Here is a 23,646-nt window from a genome sequence, read left to right on the forward strand (position 1 = left end):
TCTACCAGCAGATAGCAGAGTCAGTATGTGGCGGTTTGAAGACCATCTATGTAGGCAGTATTCTAGTAGCTGTCTTCTGCTAATTTTAGAGAGGAAAATAGTAACTTCTTTGTGGAGGATTCAGGCAGTCACTACCATAAATAGTGGATCAGGAGTATGTCAGCAGTAACAGGACCTGGTGGGCACTGTGTTCCTCCCAGTGTGGTACCCGGGGGTAGAGGACATCACTGCATGGCATTCTTCCCGGAAGCGCAGCCCTCAGTCTAATTGTGAGACAACACCAGACAGCCCCCAACTGAGGGACACTGCAAAGAAACGGACCAGGGCTTTCAAAGGGTCAAGTTCGCAAGTGACAGGGACTGAAGGACAGTCGCAGTCTGGGGGAGGCTGAGGAGCCATGACCATGGCGCCTTGGATCGAATCCTGGCCCAAGGAAGGTCACTGAGGGACAGGTGGGTGCAGTCAATGACAGAGTGTGGATGGCAGGTTCCTACGTTAGGGAATCATAGCCGCACAGGCACTGCGTCTGTTTGTTCTGTTAGTGAAATCCAGGTGAAGGCTGACAGGAGCTTTATAGTATGCAACTTTTCTTACCTGTAGAGTTATTTCAAATAAAAGGTTTAAAGTAAAACTAGTAAGGTGGATTTTGCATAAGTACCAGAGTAGAGTGTTGCCTTTTATTTATTTATTTAAAGTTACAAGCAGCCAAGGGTCCTGAGTCTGGTCCAGGTGAGGATACATGAAACAGATGTTGTCTTTTAAATCTCATCTGATAGTATATGCCTTTTAATTATTAATATTTGATGAGATTAATGTGATTATTGATATAAATGGGTTTTAGTCTCTCTTCTGGGTGTTTTCACTGTCAGGCCTTTGTTCACTTGTCCATGCTTTTCTTCCTTCTCTTGACTTAGTAGAGTATTTCATTTTCTCTCCTGTGCTGACTTTAGAGTTCTGCTTGCCACCATTTCCTGCCCTCCCCCACTGCAGTGCTCAGGGCCTGGCACTTGCTAGGTAGGTACACTACCACAAAGCCCTTCCTTTAGTTTTTTACTTTGAAATTGTTTTTGCTAAGGTGTCCAAGCTGGCCTTGGACTTGCTATCATCCTGCCTCAGCTGCCTTCCCGAGTAGCTGGAATTTTAACAGTGCTGCAGGTATGTACAGGTGTGGTGTCCAGTGCCTCCAGGCTCTTGGTGTCCATTCACAGAACTGGATGAAATAATCAGTGAACTTGAAAATGTAGTTTATTAAAGGCCAAAGAATTGAAGAAAGCATGAAGTGCAAAAAGAGGTAAGAAAAGTGAAGATAACGCTCCTCATGTGGCACAGGCCACTGCAGGAACAAGAGAGCAGCAGTGACCATGCAGTCAGTGGCCAGCCTCTGTTTGAGATCCTCTTCTGACATTAGAGCTGGACAGTGATTTGTCAGCTCTCCGTGATTGACAGGTCACATCCTGTTGTCCAGCCTCCTTGCCATGCCCTAATCTACCTCACTGACTGGACTGGACCAGTTCTTGCTATATAGGTAACGGTGGCCTTGAAGTTACTATTGAGGATGCCCTTGAACCTGTGATAACTCTCCTGTATCAGCCTCTTGAGTGCGAGGGTTACAGAGGTCAGGACCTGTAGTGTTTTTTTGTTTTGTACTCACAACCTCACACTTGTCAGGCAGGCGCTTACACCACTGAGCTAAATCCTCAGCTCCCCGTGTTTGTAAGCGGTGGATTTTAGAGTTTGCTGTTTGCATCATTTGCCAGCCTTCCTTCAACTGTTTTTCTGCCACCTCCTGTGTTGTACAAGAACAGTAGGACGTTTCCACCTTCCCAGCCTGCGTGCTACTGTTTCATAAATTTTATTTCCCCTTTCTCATAAACCCTGTAATACCTTGCATCTCTTTTCTTTGTGATAAAATATACCTAGCATAAATGTGCCACCCTAGCCCTGTGCACAATCCCATTGCACTAAGCACAGTCGCAGTGTTGGGCAGCCATCCTCACTGTCTGTTTCCTGAGCTTTCCTTTGCACTATTTTTTCTTTTACATTTTGGACACAAGAAACAGTGACTTTTGTGGTTGCTGTCTATGTTTCTGTTGATCTTCATTCTTACGTGGAAGCACATGTCCTTCTGGTGCCACCCATCTTCTGTGGGGAAGACCCCTGTAATGGTGTATAGCTCTGCAGGAGAGGCATTCTTGATTTGTGCGTGGCTTCACAACAAGGCTGGAGTCAGAAGAGGATTCTTTATGACAGCTTTTCCCTTTCCAGTTTTGCGGTGTTGGTGCGTGCTCTTCCGGCTTCACAGTGTTTCTGATGAGGTGTCCACTGGCACTTTTGTCTTTGGTCCTTTATACTCATGGAATTTAGGTATACTCAAAGAATTGTATACTGTGCAGTAGACCATTGACTGACAAAGTATACATGCAGCAGTGTCACAGCCACTGCTCTGTGAAGAAGCCAGACCGGTAAGCCAGGCTCTGTGAACACTTACATATAAAACTCAGAAAAGAAACAAATCTAAAGACTGCAGAGAGACCCCAGGCTGCTAGAGCTGGCAGTGGCTACAAAAGCTTGGTCACAGAGGGGACTGAGAGACCTTGTAAAAGAGGAAATATTTACTTCCTAATGGTGATGATTTGACATGTCGGAATTTAGTAAATTGTGTGTTGTAAATCTGTGTAGGTTTTATATGCCAATAATAGATGTCGGTAAATTAAAATTTTAAAATGAGGAGTTTGGCCTGCATTTGGGGTCCATAATTCTTTAGTGACCCACATACCAAAAAAAAAAAAAAAAATTACAACTGGAGGTTATGGTTTTAAAATGTTATACCATTGATGATGTCTAGTGTCATCTTATGCAAACCAGTGTCCCGACCCTGAGGTTTGTGGGAAGGTTATACACTGAATGCTGGTCACTGTTCACTTTTGCACTGGAGAAAGAGAGTGAATGAGTGAGTGAGCTGAGATCAAACAGCCAGAGTCCAGGGCCGAAGCCCAGAGGGCTGCTAAGGCTGGGAGTGGTGTAGTTCCTCCCCTGTTTTCTTGGTTAAAAAACCAAGTGCCTTCAGAAATCTATGACTTATAAATTTATAATTTGCTACCATTTTCCATGGCAGAAGCAACAGAGCTCCATCTGTCACTGGTGAATTTAAAACAAATACCATTCAGGGATAGGACTAGGTGATCCCCAGTTTTGAGAAATTTTTGACACTGAGATTGAAGCTGTATGGAAAGCTGCGTGTACTTTTATTTGCGTGAGCACTGGTGACTTCTCTTCTGCTTACGCCATCTCCTCTTGACAGTGGACTCTAGAAAAATTGACCAAGAAGGGAAGATCCCAAATGACACTTTGGAGAAACTGAGGAGCCTGGGGCTGTTTGGGATGCAGATCCCAGAAGAGTATGGTAAGTCAGAGGAAGGCCCCACTGTGGCCTTTTGTGTGCATGTGTCCAGAAGCTGTTCAGAAAGAGCTGCTGTTGGGTGTCTACAGCCCATGTAAAGCTGGGACCTGAACTGTGGCTTTGGGCTTAGCAGCCACACCGGCTTGGGACTACCAGGAGCAGCCGAGGGCCTGGAGGTGGCAGGAGGGTTGGTAGTTAAGGCTCAGTGTTCTCAGCTGTCGCTGTTGTTTGGAGAAGTGCTGTCCCAGGCCTTTGCCAGAAGTCCTCTGACCTAAGGGTTCACACAGCGAGCCATAGCCGTTGGGAGCTTGTTTTGCTCTTGTGTCCTGCCTGGTTCATCTCTGAAGACTGCGGGGCCTCCCTTCTCGTCAGGGGAGTAGGGGTCAGCGGGGAGACCTGGGCTTGAGTCTGTAAGTTCCTGCTGGAACGTACCCTAGAGCTGGTCCAGGTTCAGACAGACAGGTAAAATTAAGGATACATAAATAGGACGCCTAATTTCCTTCCTTTTTGTGTTAATCAGGTTGACACTTTGCATCTGTGTTTCTTTGTTGTGTCATCCTGTGATGACAAGTATGTGTGATAATTCACCTTGTCTTCAAGGACCGAAAATAACCTTATCCTGTGGCAGGAAGCTCATGGCTCACGCCCCCCACGGGCACAGGGCATCCCTCTGCCTCCCCCAGATTGCTCACTCTGCCTCCAGGGGCGCAGGGCAATGACCAAGCCTTTCCAGCTGCCTGGAGCTTGAGAGTTGACTCTCAAGGACAGAGGCATGGTTCTCTTCACACCTGGCCACCTGATTGCTGAGTGTCAGAACAGAAGGAGGCGGGGTCAGAGCCTCCAGGGGTGAGGGCCTCAGGATAGCCAGGTGCCTTGGGAGCCCTTTTCCCAGCTAAGGGTGAGGACTGGGCAGAAACCAATGTGATCTGCCGACCTCAGCTCCTCCTTGGTTCTCCCTGGGGCTCACAGTCCCCCATGTGTGGTTCCTGTGTTGATTCGGTGTCCCTCCCCAAAGGTTCCGGGGTGATCGTGTCTCCCCACGATCTTTCCCATGTGCTTTCTGAGGAAATCATCTTGACTTTTTCCCCTGGACCAAGCTGGCGTCCTCAGTAGATAAAGGAGGAAGAGCAATGGTGTTTTGGGTTGAAACGGGGTGGGGGGTGCAGGGTGTTAACACAGCACTAAGGTGACAGCACAGCCAGCAGGAACACCGCCCACCTGCAAGGGTGACATCCCTTGACATGTGTGTGAATGGTGAGCCCTGTGGGTGCCACAGGTTCAGTGCCAGTCTTGCTATTTGTTGGCCTCAATGAATTGTTAGCAAAGTGAACCGATGGCCTCTCAGCTGCCTCTGAAAGTTGAATAGAAGGCACATAAGCTCAGTGGAAGTTTTAATCTTTTCAGATTTTTTTTTTTTTTTTTTTTTTTTTGGTACCAAGGATTGAACTCACGAACTTGAGCTTGCAAGGCAGGCACTCATGCCACTGAGCTAAATCCCCACCCCTGGAAGTTTTAATCTTTCTGTTTTGAAACATTTTGTCTGTTTACCCCCAAAGCAGTAATTCCCAGTTAACAGAACATTCAGGAACATTTGCCATGTCCAGAGAGGGTTCTGGTTCTCAGGACTGCAGGGTGGAGAGTTGCTTAGTAGCTCATGGGTAGAGCCCCAGGATGCTGCAGAACCTCCGGGGGTGCACAGAAGCCCCCGTGACAGAGAAGGAGCCATCCCCAAATATTGGGTGGAGGCACAGAAACCCTGTCCCGGTGCCCACCAGATACCGGGCAGTGGGGCGCTATTAAGGTCCACATCCAATAGGACAAACTGCATATATGCCATGATTTATTGTGTACATAGATATGTTTATGGGGGCTGGGGATTTAGTTCAGTGGCATAAGCGCCTGCCTTGCAAGCAGGCAGTTGTCAGTTCGATCCCTGGTACTGATAAAAATATATACATATATATGTTTATGTTTGTGTGTCTGAAAAAAGTCCTACAGGAATGCAGTAATATAAGCTTATAGATGGCTTGTTTTCCTTCTTGATTTAAAAAAAAAAATTCATGATCTGCATTGCTTTATGATTAGGAAGAAAAACCCATGAAACCATTCACATTAGCAAGAAGAGTCCAGCTGGACCGTGACTGGGCTGTGACTGGACTGTTCTGTTTCCTAGGTGGCCTGGGCCTGTCCCACACCATGTATGCACGGCTAGGGGAGGCCATCAGCCTGGATGGATCCATCACTGTGACCCTGGCAGCACACCAGGCCATTGGCCTCAAGGTCAGTGCTCTAGGGTTCCTGGGGCTTCCTGGAGCAGGCGGAAGCCTGCCCCGTCACTCCTCTGCAGTGAATCCTGCCTGATGGCTTGGGGTCTTGGAGGAGCGTGAGGCCAGCTGCTCCATGTGAGTGGAGACCCTTGTGCCCACTGTCCCTTTGTGCTGACGCCATCTCCTCTGTCCTCCTTGTGTCTGACCCATCCTTCGGGACCCAGCAAGCCCTCATCCAAGCTGAAAGTGAGCCCCTTTCCTGACCTCTCTTGCCGTGTGTCCATGTGTCTTCCTCATCCCAAAAGCCTCAGAGCATGTTGAGACAGGTCCAAGGGCGTGTGGCTCTCAGAGGCACTGTCCTCAGTTACCCCTGCCCAGTGTGGATGTGGGACTGAGCCACGTGAGCGCTCACTCCCTGGGACCAGCCCCTGCTGCAGGCCCCTGATGAAGTAGGGCACAGCTCCCAGCCTCGCCTCCCATTGTTCAGACCGCCCGGGCAGAGAGGGAGGCCTCACTTGTACATTATGAGTTTCAGGTTCCTAGAAGGGACACTCCTTGTCTGGGGCTACCTGGCTGGGCAGTGGAGGGGCCCTGGCCTGGGGTGGGTACGGCGGCGTGGCTCCCTGGCTCTGCCTGTGCCCTGGGCCCCTGCTGTCTGGCGTGAAGGGAACACTATCCCCAGTGGAGCCGTACCTCCTCCCGGAGGCATAGGCAGCCTGTGTGTTTGGTTTAGGGCATCATCTTGGTTGGCACCGAGGAGCAGAAGACCAGATACCTGCCCAGGCTGGCGTCGGGGGAGCATATCGCCGCCTTCTGCCTCACAGAGCCCAACAGGTCCGTCCCTCATAGTGCTTTACAGGATCCTCTGTGACTCGGGACTGCTGTTTGCTGGAGGGGCCAACTTGAGTTCCTTCCGTCTCTCAAATCTTTGGAAGAGTCGCCCACCCCTGCTTGCCCAACTTCTTGTCTTACTCTGCTTCTCTCTGCTAAGCTAATAACCTGGTCTGTGGAGTTGGTGTTTGTGGGTCACTCCAGGGTGCTTCTCTCTGAGGATGGGGGTGATTAGGTGCTGTAAGGACCCCAGGGTCGCAGAGCAAGGCTGAGCAGGGCAGGGAGCACCCAGGCCTTCACAGCAAGCCTGTCACTCCACCCACTCCTGGGCATGGTCCTGCAGCAGAGTTGAGAGGGACAGATGTCCTGTCCCTTGGACAGCTGAGTGTGCCTATCGTCTGACCCTGTACGTGTAAGGCTTACCGACTTCCTTAGCCAGGTGCCAATCATGTCCCTTCCCAGACCCCGAAGCCATCCTCACTCTCTCCTCACTGTTCTGTGTGCATAGTGGGAGCGATGCTGCCTCCATCCAGACCAGGGCCGTGCTGAGTGAAGACAAGAAGCACTATATCCTCAACGGCTCCAAGGTGTGGCCCTGCCTCTGCCCCTGCTGGGTGACCATGCTCGTCCTGGGGACTACCGGTGTGCACATCCTCCCTTGACCTGTCCTGACTGCTTGTTGGGTGGATGCTGCTCCTTTTTAGCAGAATAAACTGCAGCTCAGAGTGGCTAACTCACACACCACAGGTCTTATGTCACTTCCGTGGCAGGAGAAGGGCTGGAGCAAGGAATTCTGGCTCTGGAATCTCCATGCCTCTGCATGCTGCCTCCATGAGCAACTTTATGAGTTTGCTTGAAAGTTTTCCTCTATAAAGTCCCAGACAGTACAGCTGGGTGCAATGATACATGCCTGTGACCCCATACTCTGGAGGCTGAGGCATGAGGATTATTTGAGTTCAAGGCCAGCCTGGGCTATATAGCGAGACCCTGTCTCAAAAATAAATAAATTCCAAACACGCACAAGATCGTTGCAGTACACTGCTGTGGACCCGGCACCTGGCCTCTGCGTTTCTTCTGTTGGCCTTGCCACCTTTGGGTATCATCACTAACAGTGTCAGCATGGATGTCTCAAAGAGAGAAAGCCATGATACCGTTATCACCTGAAAAGCATGGCTTAGCTTCTTCCTGTCTGGTCAGCTTTCAGCTGTCCCTGATTATCTTGAACCTTTTTGTCTATTTGAATCAAGACTGAAATAAGTCCTGGCCATTGCAGTGCTTGGCAGTCTCAGTTTTTTCCCTCCCTGTCCTCCTCCCTTCTTCCTTTCATCTCTCCTTCCCTTTTTAAAATCAACACACAGGCTCACATGTCTGTCTCCCCTGTGGAATGTGGGATCCCCATCTTGTTGAAAGTCCCCGGTGGTCTGGCAGTGGCATCTGAGGCACGCAGATGCCACTGGCTACTCCCCAACCCAGCCTCCTGTCTCAGGAAGTCTTGGTTCTGGGGAGACTGGGCTGAGCCCCATCCTGTGCTGCAGAGACAGGCACTTGTGTCTTCCCTGAGCTACAGTGGGCAGCTGGAGCTGGAAGACAGATGGGGCCAAGAGGTGACTGCTGAGACCTTTCACTGTCTTTCTTTAGATCTGGATCAGCAACGGAGGGCTGGCCAGTGTTTTCACTGTGTTTGCAAGGACCAAGGTGGCTGATGCCAATGGCTCAGCAAAAGACAAAATCACAGCCTTCATAGTCGAAAGAGACTTCGGTGGAGTCACTAATGGGAAGCCTGAAGACAAGTTAGGCATTCGGGGTTCCAACAGTAAGTGTGCATGCATGCGTGTGTATGTGTGTATGTGCGTGTCTGTGAGAGAGAGAAAGGGAGTGGGGAGAGATTGATAGGAGAGAGCAACCCATTTTCTTTGTCCAAATACCAAAATAAGATGACATTTAAATCCCTTTGGATTTAAGTGAGCATTTTAGCAAGCTTGAGTCAACAGTGCTAGCCAGCAGCCTTGGCAAGGCAGGTGGGCTCCTGCGAGTGAGCCCACTTACTGAGCCCATGCTGGTGTACGCCTTGGCTGGTAGGGTAGCAGACCCACAAAGGTGGGGCAGTGGGTGTAGATGTTTGTGCCCCTCCTTCCCCTCTGTGCGATGTCCCTGGGATGCTCAGTTCCCTGGAGGCTGGTGCCCTGGTCCCTGTCTTTGACCCTGCCAGTGCTCAACTCTCCCAGTTGAGATATCACAGTGCCCATTTGCAGGGCACCACACACCACCCTTGGTATTTTGGGACCACCTTTGTGTGCCTGTGTCCTTGGGGACCCTGCCATTGGGGTAGCGTATTTGGTCATACTACTTAGGCTGTGGGGAGATGGAGACCCCCGAGCTCTGGCATGAGTCCCAACACTTATTTCTCCCGGGTGGCCATGCTACAGAAAGGCAGGGTGGGAGGCCCCACGAGTCTGAGCACGACGCCTGGCTGCTGCCTGTACCGCTGACAGAGCTGCTTGGAGGCCTAGGGTTAATAACGAGCAAGATGGGTGGAGGGGCTACAGGGAGCAGCTCCACAGGGCTGCTGCCTTCAAGGGGATCACGGCACAAGGGAAGATCAGAGAGAGAGGCAGGGTCCTGCCCATGCCCCGCCGCCTCTGGCAGGAGGGCCTCAGCCTGTCGTCCATGTCCTGCCAACCTTACATGCAGCCATCAGGTGTGATTTTATCACACTTTTCCCTTGCCTCTTCAGCACAGCTGCTGTAGGAGGAGGAACACATCCCGAGCCTCCTTTCTTCTGGGGCACAGTGCCGGGAGTTGCCATGCAGATGGGATGAGGCCTGCAAACACACAGTGGAGGCAGCGTCCCACCCTGCCCCACCTTCTCTGCCTGCGCCCCTCTCACTGACCTGCCTCTGGAGCGAGTCTCTGCAGGGCTGCTGGCTTCCCTGCCTGACCTGTCTCACGATAAAGCTCACGGCAAGGGCATTTTGCTTTCTCTCAGTCCTTGGGTGCCCTCTGGAGCCCACAGTAGGCTGCAGGTTGGTTCAGTGGCCTGTGTTTTCATTACTACGCAGGGTGTTCGCATCTCAAAGCCTTGCTCACCCTGGCCAAACCCAGCATCAAGGGACCCAAAGTGTGAGCTCTTCAAAGATAGGTGCTTTGCCCTCTGTCCTATTCTCCCTGTTGCAAATGAATGAATTGTGAACTGTGGGTCAAGTGCAAAGTGGTTTGCATTTGTTAGTGCTTGCATTTCCTGTTACAGCTTGTGAAGTCCACTTTGAAGACACCAAAGTGCCTGTTGAAAACGTCCTTGGAGAGGTTGGAGGTGGCTTTAAGGTAAGCTGTCAGCAGAGGCTCGTGTGATGGGTGTAGTTTCACACATAGGGCATCAGTCCCACATTTTATCCCTCCCCTGCTCCTGTGTTTGGCCTGTGAGCAGGAGCACCTCTCGGGGGCAGGGGAAGTCAGCAGCGTGCTGGCTGCAAATTCAGCTCACTCCCGGGAGGGGGTCTTCCTTTGTCACCAGCGTTCCTTTAGTCTCGTGTGGGACGGGTCTCCTCCCCAGCAGCTGGCATAGACAGGGCAGCAGGCTGTTGAGAAGCTCAGGTTTTAGGACTGCACCACCGTGGTCTTGAGTCCTTGCCCTAATTTCTCCCCGTACCCCCAACTTGGAGTTAGGTTTATTTATTTTTTCAGAAACAATTCATTTAGCATAAATTCACCATTTTTAAATGCATGTGTTAAGTTTTAGTACACTTACTATGTTGTACAGCTGTTGCCTCTGTTTCTATCACCCCTGAAAAGATAAATCATACCTCCAACCCCCTATCCCTGTCCTTTGGCAGCTGCTCTCTTTCTTTGTGCTTCAGGGGCTTTGTGGTTGTGAACATTTTCATATAAATGGAATCATACAATATTTTGTGATGGGCTTCTTTGGTAACCTTTGTCTACATTCTAGAGCATGAATCTCTAAACTCCTTTTTATGGCTGGGTAATATTCTACGGTGTGGACAGACCATATATTTTTGCATTTATCAGGTTATTTGGGTTATTTCTATTTGTTTGGCTATTTTCAGTTTTTGTATGGAAAGTATATTTTCTGTTCCCTTGGTTACGCACCTAAGGTAGAATTGCTGGTCATATGGTGAGTGTGTGAGTTACTTTTTCAAGAGCTGCTGAACTGTGGTTGTACTGTGTCTGTTCCCACCAGCAATGTATGAGTGTTTCACCAACATCTGCCACTGTCCACTGTAGAAATCTGTCCCCATCCGAGGGAGCATAAAGTGGAATCTCAGGGCCCGGGCTTTTCTTACTCCCCACAGCTGGCCATGAACATCCTCAACAGCGGGCGGTTCAGCATGGGCAGCCTCTCGGCCGCGATGATCAAGAAACTGATTGGTAGGTAAGTGGGGCCAGGAGCTCTTTGCAGTGCTGGTGTCGCATTGCAGGAAGCTGCGCTGCGTCTCCAGGGTGCACAAGTGCTGAGCCGGGCTGTCCACACAGTGCCGGCTCAGGTTTAGCATCTGGGCTTTGTCCTCCACTGGGGCCAAGGCTTGGTCCTCCCATTTTATGGCACAATGAAGGGCAGAGGCCAGGTGTTCTGTCCGAAGCAGAGCCACTTGGGAAGCTTGGACCTAGTGGTGGTCCTCACCAGAGTCTCTCGGGTGACTGCACCATGAGTGAGGAGTGGGCTCAGGAGATCAGGCCCTTAGCCACTGGATCTTTGCTTTGCTTCGTCTGTGTGGAACTGGGATTCTCCTTGCCTGAGCATAATCAGCCCAGTAACCACTCTGCCACGTGGCTGTGACCAGGGGAACGGGAGCTTTCGGAAGAGCACACTCAAGAGTTCAGGGTGAGGTGGGCACAGGAAGGCTCGGGTGTATTTCCTCCCCTCAGTTTGATAGTTGAGGAAGATGAGGCCGCAGGCCCATGCCTGGACCTAAAACAGTGCTGCCAGGTGGGGCTCAAGGCTCCTCTGCTGCACTGCTCGCAGGGCCCTCCGCTTCTGCTTCTGCAAGAGCTTTGCTGGTGCTCGCAGTCAGCACAGGAGTACAACCTCTGATGCGACCCCACAGCCCAGAAGTGCATGGCTGTGGGGCCCTCTTGAGTGATGAGGCGCCCCAGGAAGCATGTGGAGCTTGCTGTGTGGGCGGGCTGGGGTTGGTGAAGGCAGGGTGTCGCTCAGACACTCAGAACTCGGTCCCAGGGCCACACTGTGCAAGTAAGTGCCTCTGCCTCTCCTCTGCACCTTCATAGCAACTCAGCTCAGGAAGATGGAGCGCTCTGCCTGGGCCTCTTCACAGGCCTGTGTATGACTCAGTACCCCTCATGATGTCCCCTTGCCATGGCCTGCTGGGCCCATGATGGGCAGATGTCCTGCCTCTGACCCACAGATGCTGAGGCCCTGGGCCCCTGGCTTTGGGGGCGTGTGGTCCCTGACATGGCTCTTAGCTCTGCGGTGGGATTGGAGAGTAATGGTGACCAGGGCCTAAAACATCACGTTTGGATAAGCAGAAAGGTTCTGGTTCTAACCCTGTTCTCAGAAATGACTGCTGAGTATGCCTGCACACGGAAGCAGTTCAACAGGAAACTCAGTGAATTTGGGTTAATCCAGGTACTGATGCCTCTGGGCTCACCATATGGCTGGGAAACGTGTGCGTGCTGGGTGTCTGTTCTGGTGCCTCTGGGCAGTGCCTTGGGGAGCAGGAGGGGCTGGGCTGACATAGGCCTGTTATTAATGCTGGGTCTGATTCTCTTGGGCAGTGAGGCTTCTGACTTCGTGAGCTTTTCTCCCACGTGTGAGACTTGGGTCTCAGCTCACAACTGTATGTTTTCTGAACATGCCAGGAAAAGTTTGCACTGATGGCTCAGAAGGCTTACGTGATGGAAAGCATGGCCTACCTCACCGCGGGAATGCTGGACCAGCCGGGGCTTCTGGACTGCTCTGTCGAGGCAGCCATTGTGAAGGTAGTGCCAGCGTGGCCAGCGTGAGGCACACGCAGATACCCTACAGTGTGACCTTTGCAGCCCTTTCCTTTTCTCCTAAGTTTATTGGTCAGCTCACCCTCCATCCAGGATGTGCGGCTCTGCAGAGACAGGCAGGCCCCTGACACATAGCTGGGGGAAGTGGCAAAGAACAGTGCTCAGCTAGACGTCAGTTTATGGCACAGCTCGTGTCCCCGGGGCGCATGCTGTGTGGTCTAGAAAAGACAGACCGTGAAACTTCACATTGGTGGACTTAGCGACAGGGCTGTCCTGCAGAAAGGGCCTTTTGTACAATGTTTGATGAGGCAGATAGGAGTTTCCTGTGTCTTAGCCATACCTCGAAAGATGGTAGCCCTCCTTTCGGCCCCTGGAGGTGACCTCAAGAGCAATGCTGAGAGGTCTGGTGGCCCAGAGAAGCAAGCATTCTGAGGTGGCAGGAAGGGCAGGAGCAGGGTGGAAAGTGAGTCTTAAGGTGCAGCTGTGTGCTGGATTCAGTGGCTCCCGATCATGGTCACATCCTCCTGTTCCTCTGTAGTGCCACCACAGTGACTGGTAGCTGTCCCCTGACCCTCCTCAGGTGCTATGCGTGCAGCAGTGGTGATGATCTCTGGCACATGTGCCACACCAGGCTATACTTGAAAGCTCTGAAAAGTTGGCCATTGCTGGCTTAGAGCTCAGTGACACAGAGGGGACAGGGAGAGACACATCCTAGTCACACAGAGCTGGGAGTTGTAGGCGGCTGGGCTGGGCAGCAATGGGTCATTCCCGGCAGAAGGGAATTCTGGGTGGATTCTGAAAGCACAGAGGTGTGAAAGGGCTGGGAAAGGTCAGTGCTGTCAGCAGGGCAAAGCAGCCATGTCCTCCCGGGGTGGGTGGCACCCTAAGGCCTGGGTCCCCCCATTCAGCCTGCTTGCCTCCCGCCAGCTCCTCCTCTCGGAAGGAATCAGGCCTGGCCCTGTGCTCAGCTCGCTGTACTCTCGGCAGGTGTTCAGTTCCGAGGGTGTCTGGCAGTGTGTGAGCGAGGCACTACAGATCCTGGGGGGCTCGGGCTACATGAAGGACCAGCCCTACGAGCGCATGCTGCGTGACGCCCGCATCCTCCTCATCTTCGAGGTGAGCAGGGGCTGCAGCCCTCCCTCCGATGTCCCCACCCCACCCTGCCTTCCTGTACCTGGGTGCTGTGGGAGGCAGCAGGGCCCCTCTCCACGGCAGGCTGTTTCTGCTCATGGCCCCACTGCAGAGGGTGGCATTGCAGCTGGGAGGCCACACAGTCCCTTCCTTGTATTCCCAAAGGCCCTATCCTGGGCCTGCCGCCCTGGCCACCCACTGTGGTCTCAGCCACATTGCTTTGGCTGGGTAGGGTGGGACACACATCCTGTGGGACCCCTTGGCTCCGTTGCAGCTCCAGCTGTTGTCATTACATCTCGTCTGGATATGTCCCAGTGCACCGAGGCAGGGTCTGCCCTGAGGCTGTCACCTGACAGCTGGCTGCGCTAGCCAGGTCTTCTAGGCAGTGCCAGCCTGAAGCCCAGTCAGCGTGTGCCAGCTGCAGAGGGTCTGGGTGTGAGGGAGCAGACGACTGCTGTAGGCTGAGTGCTGTGTACGTCTGGGAAGAAGCTGGGGTCTGCAGAGGCATACATGCTGGCCCTTAGGTGCAGGCAGAAAGGCCTTTGGCCAGGGCCAGGGTGAGCAGTGCTGGCAGACGGCCAGGGAAGTGGGAAGGGCCAGGTCCAGACAGGACCTGGTGGTGAGCCCCAGGTGACTGGAAGGGAACGAGCAGGTCTCGCTGGGGGCATGGTTAGACTGCTAGTGGGGTGGCAAGGAATGGGTCAGGGAGGAGCTGGGACATAGGAGCTGGACATAGGAGACCTTAAGCAAAAACAAGAACTTCAGGAACTAGGGGAAGGTTTTGAGCAGGTGTTCTCCCGGGGCCACTGAGACCAGAGGCCAGGAAATTTCCCCTGCAGGGAAGGCAGGCAAAATGGCCAGACTTGGCCTGAGCTGTGCAGGAGGCAGAGCTTCAGAGCGGGGCTGAGCCCACCTCACCAGCCTGGCTGTGAAAGGCCCTTAAGAGTGGGGGGGTGAGTTGTGGCTCCTGGGATGTTCCCCCGCAGGGAAGACTCAGGGCAGGAGGCAAGGACTCTTGAGGCCAAGGTCGATGACAGGCGCAGAACCTCTGGCAGAGGTGGACACTGCTGCCTGGAGACAGCACAACTTGGCATGGCTGTGCTGGGGCCTCCACTGCCCTCCAGGGGGCGCCCATCCAAGCTGAGGCAGCTGCCCGCACCACCCCATGGCCACTGTCAGAGTGGAAGGGTTGCATGCAGGCACCCCGTGCCCCGCCCCAACCAGCTGCTGCTGCTGCTGCTCAGTGCTTTAGGGCTTCCCTGAGGAATCTGTACTCCAGCCTGAGGCAGCGGACCGACGTGCTTCCCTGGCTGGGCCCTGGGCATTGGCAACTGCCCCCCAGGGAATGCTAGCATCAGTATGGAGGAGGAGTTGGGGCTTAGAGAAAAGTGACCCAGCAGGCTGGCCATGTGGGGAGGCGGTGGTCCCTGTGGGAACCATGCTCTCTGGTCAGCTCCCTACCTCAACCCAACCCCTGATCACAGTTCCGCTCTTCATGCTGAGGTGGCAGTAGGGGAGCGGGGGCTCCACCTGCCTGGCATGCACAGCACTGCCAGGGCTCCCTTGGGAAGGGGCAACTGGTGACCCCATGTTGCTGGCCACAGGGAACCAACGAGATCCTCAGGCTGTTCATCGCGCTCGCAGGCCTGCAGCATGCTGGCCGCATCCTGACCACAAGGATGAAGTAGGTGCCAGTCCCTGGTCTGCTCCTTGGCCCGCCAGCTTGCCCTGGGGGCAGAGGGGACAGCGAGGGGGGTGGGCAGCTTTGCAGTGCACTCTCGGACCAGCAGCACGGGATGCAGGGGCTGGAGCTCAGCCCTCACCTGAATGTAATGGGAGAGAGAGAACCCCTGCCTGGGGAGGCGGCTCACCCTGCCCTGCCCTGCCTGCCCCCCTTGAGCTCCTCAGGCCAGGGCAGAGTCAACACATCCCTACCAGAGACTGAGCACAGGTTTCTGGTAGCATTTTACAGCCTCCGTAATTGAGAAGGGAGCGAGTGGGAAGCTGGCTGTGTGCTCAGGATCCCTAAGGAAAGCAGCTGCTAGTGAGAGGCCAGTAGTCACCTTGTCCCCTTGAGCCCCCCATGCCTGCTGAGGAAGGTGTTTAGAGTTCCAGGGGCCCTACGAGCAGTGGGAGCCAGCAGTGCAGTCTAGAGCCAGGCACCTTGGGTCTTCTGCAGCGAGCTGAAACGGGGCAGTGTGCGAGTGATCATGGAGACTGTGGGCCAGAGGCTTCGAGACTCTCTGGGCCAAACCGTGGACATGGGCCTGACAGGTCAGCTCGGACTGGTGCATCCAAGTCTGGAGGTAAGTGACCTGTCCCACGATCCTGCTGCTGTCCCATTGGGGCCAGGAGCAGTTGGACAGGTGCCATGTACTTCTGCCACATCTTGGCTGTGGTTGGGCACTGTCATTATGGGCATACAGTGCTGAGCAGAGTCCCGTCTTCTGGTTGAGCAGGACAGTGCCACCAAGCTGGAGCAGAATGTGTACTACTTTGGCCGGACTGTTGAGGCACTGCTGTCACGCTTTGGAAAGGTGAGAGGGCTGTGCCGGGCCTCTAGCCCAGCTGGCCCCAACATGAACAGCAGCCACAAGACCCCCACGCCCATCTTTGGGACTGGGCCTGGAGAAAGCATGGTCAGTTGGGTGTGGCAGGCTCCCTGTGGCCCAGAGTACAGGTCTGAGCCTTGGGGACCCTGAGCACCAGGCTGTCAGCCAAGGTTCTAGTGCTGCCCTGACCCAACCCCAGCCCTGAGGGAGAGCGTAGTGGGGGACTTGGAGGCTGGCCTCACCCGGCCTGGGGGAAGATGGCACTGCCCTAAGTTCCCGAGGCACATGGAGAACTTGGAGGTGGGCCCGGGGCAGGGGCCCAGGCAGGATGCAGGTCTCCACTCTGAGCCATGTCCCCAGAGCATCGTGGACGAGCAGCTGGTGCTGAAGCGGGTGGCCAACATCCTCATCAACATGTATGGCATGGTGGCCGTGCTGTCTCGGGCCAGTCGCTCTGTCCGTATCGGGCTCCGGGACCACGACCATGAGGTGAGTCTGCCCTGCAGCCCTCGGGAAACAGGCTGGGTGACACCAAGTGACTTGCTCTTGGGGATAAAGCAAGTTTGGGTGAGGAGCGGAATTAGGACCCAACGCAGTGACTTCCAAGCCAGGCCTTTGTTCTGCTGCACTTTAATGGAGGCGGTGGCCAGAAAAGTGAGGAGTCAGGTGGTGCAGCTCTGCAGGGGCTCCTGTGCCTCTGCCCTGGGAGACAGGCCCTGCGCCATGAGTCGTGGGTCGGCAGCCTAGAAGAGAGGGGGTGCGGTCCCTGAAGCCAGTGTCCCTGCTGTGGGAGGCGGGTGCAGTCACTGAGCACCAGCTGTCTGTGCAGTGGCCCATGGACACCGGGACTGTGATGCCTGCCCCGCAGCCAGCCATGCTGAATAAGTTGGTCTTGGGGTCTGGGCTGGATTAGAACCCAAGGTCATATGACTTCAAAGTGCCACGCTAACACACAGGCGGGGTTCGGGGAGACCCCAGCACCCCACAGCCTGCCTGTCCGACCTTGGTTTCCACAGGTCCTGCTGGCCAACATGTTCTGCGTGGAAGCCTACTTCCAGAATCTCTTCAGCCTGTCGCAGCTGGACAAGGGTAAGTGGGGCCTTGTGGGAGGGAAGAGTGGGCCAGAGCCAGGCTCTGGTGGGATAGCTGTGTGCTCCCCGGGCTGCTGCCCATCCAGGGGAGAGGGCGAGTGTCGAACCTGCCTTTAGACACGCACTCCCACGGGGGCCTCGGTGTGGGCTAGAGAATATAGGCCTTGGGCCCGCTGCCCCGAATGTCTGGGATGTTCTTTGTCTTCCAGAGCCTCAGCTATGCACCGTGTCTAGCTCAGGGTCTAAGCCTGTGGTCCCTGCCATGAAGTGAGCGTGGAGAGGGGGACTGTGGCTGTCGTGGGCTGCAGGCCCAGGCACCCTGCATGGCTGCAGGACTGGTGTGTGTGTGGTGCATCTGTTTGCTGACAGGTGCCTGCTCTGGAACCCCCAGAAGACCTGGGGTTAGAGTAGGACAGGCCCTTTCTATTCATTGATGGAGAACCTTCTACGGCTTGCAGTGGTAACAGACAGCTGGCTGTGGCTCACATGCCTCATGTGCCACCACTACTGTGGTGTCTTTTGTCTGGGGCTTTGGGAGCCTGGAGGTCACAACAGGGGCGCTGGCTTTTTGCCCCACCCCCCAGCTCAGCCCCATGTGTGCATCACTGTGCTGGAAGATCACCCACTCCTCTGTCTTACCTCCCAGATGCTCCAGAAAACCTGGATCATCAGACTAAGAAAATAGCCCAGCAGATCCTTGAGAAGCGCGCGTACATCTGTGCCCACCCTCTAGACAGGATGTCCTGAGGCGGGGACAGTGCTGCTACCACCTCCCAGCTATGGCTGGCACAAGATGCCATGGAGAACCCAGGCCATCCCAGCAGGAACCACTGTCATCAGTAGGCACTAGACAGGCTTCCTCCTGCCTAGGCCCTTGGCTGGCTCTAACCCACAGCCTGCGTCTGACCGGATCCCAGCTATGAAGTACACGGGATTGCCGAGGCCTGGCACTGCAATTATGGGACAGCTGAGAAGATAACACAGTGGTGGCACCAGACTTGCAGGGCTCTGAGGCAGGGGCAGCCATTTCTACCAGACCACAGGTCAAGAAAGAGCATGGAGGCCATGTGGGGTCACGGACACATATTCGGAACAACAGGCACTTCAGATGTATCAGAAGTCACTTAATAAAAATCTAAAGCGCTACAGTTCATGTCCTCTTCTAGCCTTGCTGTACCAACCCGTTATTTCCCAGTACTGGCTCTTAGTAGCTAGCAATACAGCCCTGAAAGCCCCTCTCTGGTGGTGGCTTCTGGCGCCCTCTGTCTCCAGCCTGGGCCAGCAGGGGCTGACCTCCCCCAGCTAGTGTGCCACCACAGGATTGTGACAAAGCCATAACCGCTGACCCCACTCGAGAGGGGGAAACTGCTTCGGGAGCACGTGGCGTCTGCTCATTCGCACCTAGGCACTGGCAAGGTGCCTTCAGGTGGCACTAACAGGGCCTTACGTTTCCTCAAGCTTCTAGAAGCTGACTAGAAGTTATCCGGAGGTGGGAGGAGCCCAGCTCTGTCCCCCAACAGGGGAAGGTTTACAGGTACTTGGGGAGTAACTTTCCTGTGAAACCCAGAGCTCATAGTTCATTGCCAGTGACCAGCAGTGGCAAACAGGCGTGCTGTGACCCGCAAAGCCACGGCCTGCTCCGCATGGTGCCCAGACCCAGGCTTCCAAGCAGGGAGCTGTGAGACCCTCTCCCACTCAAGGAACACTAGGCACTCAGGGCCTGGTGGCAGGGAAGGGCCCTGCAGCAGGGCCCAGTCACTCACTTGGGCCTCACCCATAGTTCAGTCATCCTGGCCCCTTGTGGTGGGGGAGGGGAGGCCTGCGAGTGCCCAGGAAACTGGGCTTGGAAAGCTGTGAAGGGGGGCACTGTCCTCTTCAGCTGGACTCAGTCCCTGGGACCTGTGCAAGGGAACGGCTGGCAGCTCAGGTGTGCCCCATCCCAGGCTCACAGGCCCAGGGCCCTCCGAGGTGGAAGGAGCAAAGCCTGGATGAGGGAGCACGACATCCCAGCACACCTCCTCCTGTTCAAGGCCTTGTTCCTATTTCCCCCGCTCATGTTCCCATGTCCCATGTCCTCAAGGGGTTGGGCGAGGGACGAACCACCTCTTTTATAATCTACTTGTTTGGGTTTTTTGTCTTTTTGAGACAGAGTCTCACTATACAGTCAGGCTGGTCTTGAGCCCATTTTGTAGCTCAAACTGGTCTCAAACTTGCAACAATCCTCCTGCCTCAGCCTCTGGAGTGCCGGGATTACAGGTGTATGCCACCATGCCTGGTTTTGATCTAGATTTTGGGGGAAGATTGTTTTGGCATTTTACCTTATTGCTAGGTAAAATGTCTCTCCCTGGACAAAATTTCTGGTTCTGTTAACCAACAAACCTGAGTTCCACAGCAACATCAAAATGACCTTTAAGTCTCTTCACCAAGGAAGCAAGAACTCGGGCGTGGTGCAGCGAGGCTCATGCTTCCTGTCTTGCTCCCCACTCCCCCTAGCTGCCATGGACCCCAGATCTAGAAGGTGGTTGGGGATCTCCACAGAGCTCTCAGCCTTCTTCCTCCCAGCCCACTATAGATGAGGAGCCAGGCAGGGAGCAGGGAAAGGTGCTCCGGACAGGCCAGCAGCACACGTGGTCTGTAGCCTGCCCGCCTCCTGCGCTTCAGAAGCCTGAGCTGTGGCTATGCCCAGCGGCAACTGCGAAAGGCACAGGCGGCTACCCCTACCTCTCATGGCTTTTGGAGGCTCTGCTTCCACGAAAGGTGGGGGCCGCTTGTACAGCTCGAAGTCCAGGTGGCGCCTGTCCCAGCCCCATCTCTCACGGTCCAGCGTGGGCCTTAGCACATTGGTGAACAGGGCGCCCTCCGTCCACTCCTGGGGTGGGATCAGCTGGTCGGGAGTGGGGAAGCCCCCATGGACACCCCCGCCCCACCACCCACGGACCTGCCCGGCCACCCCACCGCCCACAGACCTCTTTCAGCTCTGAGACAGGTGGCAGCCTGAAGTCCTGGTGGTGGCCTTCGGTGCTCTTCTGAAGACCGGCCACCCGGAACCCGCTGGCCGTGAGCCAGGCCTGGCGGGACTTCTCCTGCGCTGTCTTCTCCTCTTCCTCGGGGTCCCGAGGCACCACCATGGCTGACAGGTATCGATGTGAGTACGCTAATCTCCTCCGAGGCTCCTGGAGACCAGGGGCAGACGGGTTGGGGGTTGGGGGAGGTGGCAAGAACAGCTAGGAGCAGCTCTGGATATGGCCGAGTTGCCACAGAATGCTGAGGGAGCGTGACTGTGTGTCCCCTGAGGGGTGGTGGTGGTGGTCTCCTTTGACAGTTGAAGCAGATCCCCCTGCTACGAGCCCAAGGCTCTTCCCGACAGGGACCCAGCCCTCCGGGAGTCAGGCATCTGCTGGTTCCTGCCTGTAACCCGGACTCTCCTCCCAGCGCTGGACCCCTCCTCTGCTCCTCCAGCTGAGTGGCTTTCACCTCAACCCCCAAGGCCCCCTCCTGATGTCAGAAATGACTGGCCAGTGCCAGGGGCCCGTGGCACACCTTGGCCATCTCTCGGCATAGCTCCTTCCTGGCCAGCTCTGAGGAGTTCAGGGTCTGGATGCTGTAGTTGTGCACAGGCCCGGCGGCGGGAGAGATCCTCAGCACCTTCACCACACCCAAGGGAGGTCTCCCGGTGCCCTTGTGGGCCTCTTTGATGTTTCTCTGCGGACACACACACCCCATAACCACCTACGCCAGGGGTCCTCATCACCAAGTGTACAGCGTGCAATGTGATGGCCTCCCATTCGGCTGAGCTGCAGGCCCCGACTCAGCCTAGAAACTAGTGATGCTGTTCCATCCTAGAACCATGACAGGGTTCTGAAATGGAGACTCATGACCTGGTTACTGTTCTTCCACTAGGCTGGTAATCATGAGCTCAGAGGGTCAGGAGTGGGCATTGTGTTCCTGGTGTGGATGGGAACCCGCAGGGGCTGCCATCTCTGACCAGAGTTTCCTTTGTGTGTGGGATCAGGTGTGTCACCCAGGGGCAGCTACCACTGTGCTGCATCTCCAGACCCTTTTCCTTCTGAGACAGAGTTTTGATATATTGTTTAAACTGGCCTCAAACTTTTAGCCCTCCTGCCTCGCATCCTGAGCCTGAGTAGCTGGGGTTACAGGGGTGCGTGTGCTGCTGGGCCTGGCCTGACTGTGGCTAACTTTCAGTGCTGAGCACATGTGGACTGTGGCCTTCGCTCTCAGCAGGCCCAGTAGGGGCGCAGAGCCGTGCCCCTGGCAGAGGATGCCGAAAGCAGGCGCCCTCTGGGCTGAGGCTGCCTTTGCGGATGGAAAGAGCAGTGAGATGCGAGTGGCTGAGCAGACGAAATAAAAGATAAAGCAGGAGGGTGCCGGGACAGGACGGGAGGTGAGCTCAGGCTGAGTGCGCTCGAGGCCCTAGTGAGTACTAATGACAATGAAAAATGAAAGTGGCCGAGACTCCAAAGAGGGAGAAGAGAGAAAGTTTGTCACTTTGAATTACTACTGTGCTTGCCCTTCACTTGCTTAGTCACCTTCGCAAAATAATCTTCTCCTTTAAAAGTTTTTTTCCTAAAATAATAATCTTAATCTGAGAGGCTGAGGAGTAAGATCACAAGTTCAAGTGAGATAAGTTAGCAACTTAGTGAGACTCTGTCTCAATAAATAATTTTTTTAAAAGTTTTGGGGATATAGTTCAGTTCAAAGGCCCTGGGTTCCATCCCCAGCTAAAAATACGGTGACCTCAGCCCCAGTGTCTTGGGAAATCTCTGAGGAACAACACAAAGCAGGCAGGGGAGGCGATACATTTGATTGATGCAAGTGAGAGAAGGAACTTCTGGCGAGAGAACCCATGGCTTAGAGCAGCAGGGACAGAGGCAAAGCAAGTCACGGTCACTGGATGGGGGACAAAGCCCAGGCCAGGGCTCTTCATGACTACATTACAGAAGTCACAGAGCTCGAATCTTGTCACAGCCCACGTGGCATCTCAGTCAGTGTCTCACGACTCTTCCTGCCCTTCGAGGGTCCTTTGTGGGAGGGTGGGCAGAGCTACTCAGTCTTGCCACTGCCAGAAGTTGATGTGCCCTGCTGTCCTCGAGCCCTCAGACCCTGCAGCTGGTGGGTCCTTGCTGTGCTTCCGTGCCGTTTCTTCCTTACAGTTAGAATTATGCTTCTGGCCAGACCACTGTTTGATCGAGGGAAAGTGAGCAGGAGCCAGCAGTCCCTCTGGGAGCCTGAGATTCTCTGTCCAATGCTACCCCAGCAGGGGAACTGGACTTGTCACCAGAGTGACAGGGTAACTGGGCATCAATGCAAAGCACTGATGATACATGTAATCGTTCTTTGATAAGCAGACAGAGATATGAGGCAGGTGTAAGACTAAAGAAAAGTACTAGCTACTTAAATACTCAAAGGAGCCAGCTAGTGGTGCACGCCTATAATCTGTGCTACTTGGGAAAATTTAGGCAGAAGGGCTACAAGCGAGAGCCCAGCCTGGGCTTCTCAGCGAGGCTCTGTCTTACAACTGAAATAATTAAAAATGCTAGCGATGTGGCTCAGTGGCAGAGTGCTTGCCTTGCCCACAAGGCCCTGACTCAGTTCCCAGTACTAGAAAAACAAATCGAAGGCAAATAAAACATACTACAGAAATGATACAGCTACAGAATGAGCCAAGGAAATGCAAATAACTAGCTTATAATGTATTTCCAGAAAGCAGCCCTGGATCAAAAAGAGGATCAGAAAACCTGGGTAGAGAGGGTGGAGGGAGAACCAACAACGTCCACAGAATAGGAGTTCACAGGAGGGTAGCAAGACTAGAAGATTCAAAGAAATAATGAGCATCAGAACTGAAAATGCAAAACCCAAGCCCAGGTGCACTGTGATGGGGGAGATTTAGGAGGACAGTGGCAAAGATTGATTCTCCAAGCTTGGAGGAGAACACCAGGCTGGACAGAGACAGCCTCGCTGGATGTCAGTCCTGCTGACACTGTTAACATGTTCACCACTTTTGACCTGGGCAAACTGTCCACATAACTGCGGAAAAGGCCAAGAGGAAAGAAGAAAATGACAGGGAACTCCTTCAGTTCTAGTATCTTAGTAACGGGCTCATTCCCGAAAGGAAACAAAAGGACTCTCTCTAAAAACAGAAGAAAGCTCCTATTGGACACCTAGAGGTGAACACTAATAGCAGTTTTAAAATATTAGAGAATTCTAAATTTTTATCTAAGTAGGAAGAACTAGACTTATTTGTGGCCCTTGGTCCCAGGGAGCAATGGAGTTCTGGGCGAAGTGGGGGATCTGAGTCCCTAACCCAGAGCAGCCCAACTGCAGTGCAAGTGAAAGGGTGGACCAAGGCCCTGCCCCAAGCAGCCTCCCTTACCATGTGCTAATGCTTT

The 23,646-nt window shown here is 54.1% G+C and overlaps 2 protein-coding genes across 7 annotated transcripts in view; one reads left to right on the top strand and one right to left on the bottom strand.

The window, feature by feature from the left end:
- The window catches only part of Acad9 (acyl-CoA dehydrogenase family member 9), a 30,417-nt gene extending 12,030 nt beyond the window's left edge, over window positions 1-18,387 (top strand). For all 3 annotated transcript variants that reach the window (XM_063243262.1, XM_013145434.2, XM_003463494.3), the window contains 16 exons: window positions 3,302-3,403; window positions 5,574-5,680; window positions 6,401-6,501; window positions 7,007-7,085; window positions 8,137-8,311; window positions 9,746-9,819; window positions 10,806-10,881; window positions 12,027-12,097; window positions 12,331-12,450; window positions 13,453-13,581; window positions 15,201-15,280; window positions 15,776-15,902; window positions 16,056-16,133; window positions 16,509-16,637; window positions 17,165-17,237; window positions 17,886-18,387. In XM_063243262.1, the coding sequence (XP_063099332.1) occupies window positions 3,302-3,403; window positions 5,574-5,680; window positions 6,401-6,501; window positions 7,007-7,085; window positions 8,137-8,311; window positions 9,746-9,819; window positions 10,806-10,881; window positions 12,027-12,097; window positions 12,331-12,450; window positions 13,453-13,581; window positions 15,201-15,280; window positions 15,776-15,902; window positions 16,056-16,133; window positions 16,509-16,637; window positions 17,165-17,237; window positions 17,886-17,986 (1,622 nt within the window). In that variant the 3' untranslated portion in view covers window positions 17,987-18,387. The remainder of the gene's footprint in view (window positions 1-3,301; window positions 3,404-5,573; window positions 5,681-6,400; window positions 6,502-7,006; window positions 7,086-8,136; window positions 8,312-9,745; window positions 9,820-10,805; window positions 10,882-12,026; window positions 12,098-12,330; window positions 12,451-13,452; window positions 13,582-15,200; window positions 15,281-15,775; window positions 15,903-16,055; window positions 16,134-16,508; window positions 16,638-17,164; window positions 17,238-17,885) is intronic.
- Cfap92 (cilia and flagella associated protein 92 (putative)) overlaps window positions 16,763-23,646 on the bottom strand; it is a 50,247-nt gene continuing 43,363 nt past the window's right edge. For 2 of the 4 annotated variants that reach the window (XM_063243255.1, XM_023562230.2), the window contains 4 exons: window positions 20,780-20,941; window positions 20,206-20,412; window positions 19,961-20,108; window positions 16,763-16,891 (listed from right to left, as the gene is read on the bottom strand). In XM_063243255.1, the coding sequence (XP_063099325.1) occupies window positions 16,779-16,891; window positions 19,961-20,108; window positions 20,206-20,412; window positions 20,780-20,941 (630 nt within the window). In that variant the 3' untranslated portion in view covers window positions 16,763-16,778. Of the gene's footprint in view, window positions 16,892-19,960; window positions 20,109-20,205; window positions 20,413-20,778; window positions 20,942-23,646 lie in introns of those variants that run through there. The other 2 variants (XM_063243254.1, XR_010045585.1) reach the window with 2 other exon arrangements.

This window comes from Cavia porcellus, unplaced genomic scaffold (genome assembly GCF_034190915.1).
Source record: "Cavia porcellus strain 051 isolate PalLab524CR breed Dunkin Hartley unplaced genomic scaffold, mCavPor4.1 scaffold_37, whole genome shotgun sequence".
Lineage (NCBI taxonomy): Eukaryota > Metazoa > Chordata > Mammalia > Rodentia > Caviidae > Cavia > Cavia porcellus.